The sequence below is a fragment of the Alligator sinensis genome, unplaced genomic scaffold (assembly GCF_000455745.1).
Source record: "Alligator sinensis unplaced genomic scaffold, ASM45574v1 scaffold634_1, whole genome shotgun sequence".
Taxonomy (NCBI): Eukaryota; Metazoa; Chordata; order Crocodylia; family Alligatoridae; genus Alligator; species Alligator sinensis.
In genome coordinates this window covers 411,242-411,791 of record NW_005842558.1, presented here as the reverse complement: position 1 = coordinate 411,791, position 550 = coordinate 411,242, and the positions used below count along the sequence as shown (strand labels likewise).

The 550-nt window shown below is 68.5% G+C and overlaps 1 protein-coding gene across 1 annotated transcript in view; it reads right to left on the bottom strand.

Moving 5' to 3' along the window:
• The window catches only part of RPS18 (ribosomal protein S18), a 2,183-nt gene extending 1,842 nt beyond the window's left edge, over positions 1-341 (bottom strand). Inside the window, exon 1 of the mRNA XM_006032271.3 lies at positions 41-341. Within this exon, the coding sequence (XP_006032333.1) occupies positions 41-43 (3 nt within the window). The 5' untranslated portion in view covers positions 44-341. The remainder of the gene's footprint in view (positions 1-40) is intronic.
• Positions 342-550: the final 209 nt, after the last annotated feature.

Here is a 550-nt window from a genome sequence, read left to right as displayed (position 1 = left end):
CCCGATGCACTGCGCCGCGCCCCCCCCCGCCCGGCCGTACCATGGTGCTCGCTCCACTCCGCTCCAGCCCCGTCCGGAAGAGAAAGGGGAAGTGACGCGGTGCCCAGTATTCACCGCCCCCAAAGGGCTCCGCGGCTTCCGGTCGGGGCTGTTCCTCTTCCGGCTGGGTGTGAATATCCGGAAGTGACTCCCTGCGGGGGTAGCAGTAAAAGGCATTCCGGGTGGGAAACCTGACCCCACAGGGATCCGGAGACTGTAAACCATCCTTAGGGCTCCTTTCCCCCAGGTGCCGGATTCCGGCCGCCAGCCGCACTCCAGCTCGGAAAGGGCTTGAATAGTGCACTTCCGGTCAGCTGCCTGGTGCTTTCTGGGAGATGTAGTTCGGTGGAGGACCAGGCCGGAAGTGCTCCCGTGGCCGGCGCGGGGCGGGGCGGAGCAGCGATGGCGGCGCTGCGGCCAGCGGAGGAGCTGAGGCTGCTGGCGGGCGACACGGAGGAGGAGGAGGGCGCGGTGAGGCTCCCCCCCGATCTCTGACCCCTGCCCCCGCCGA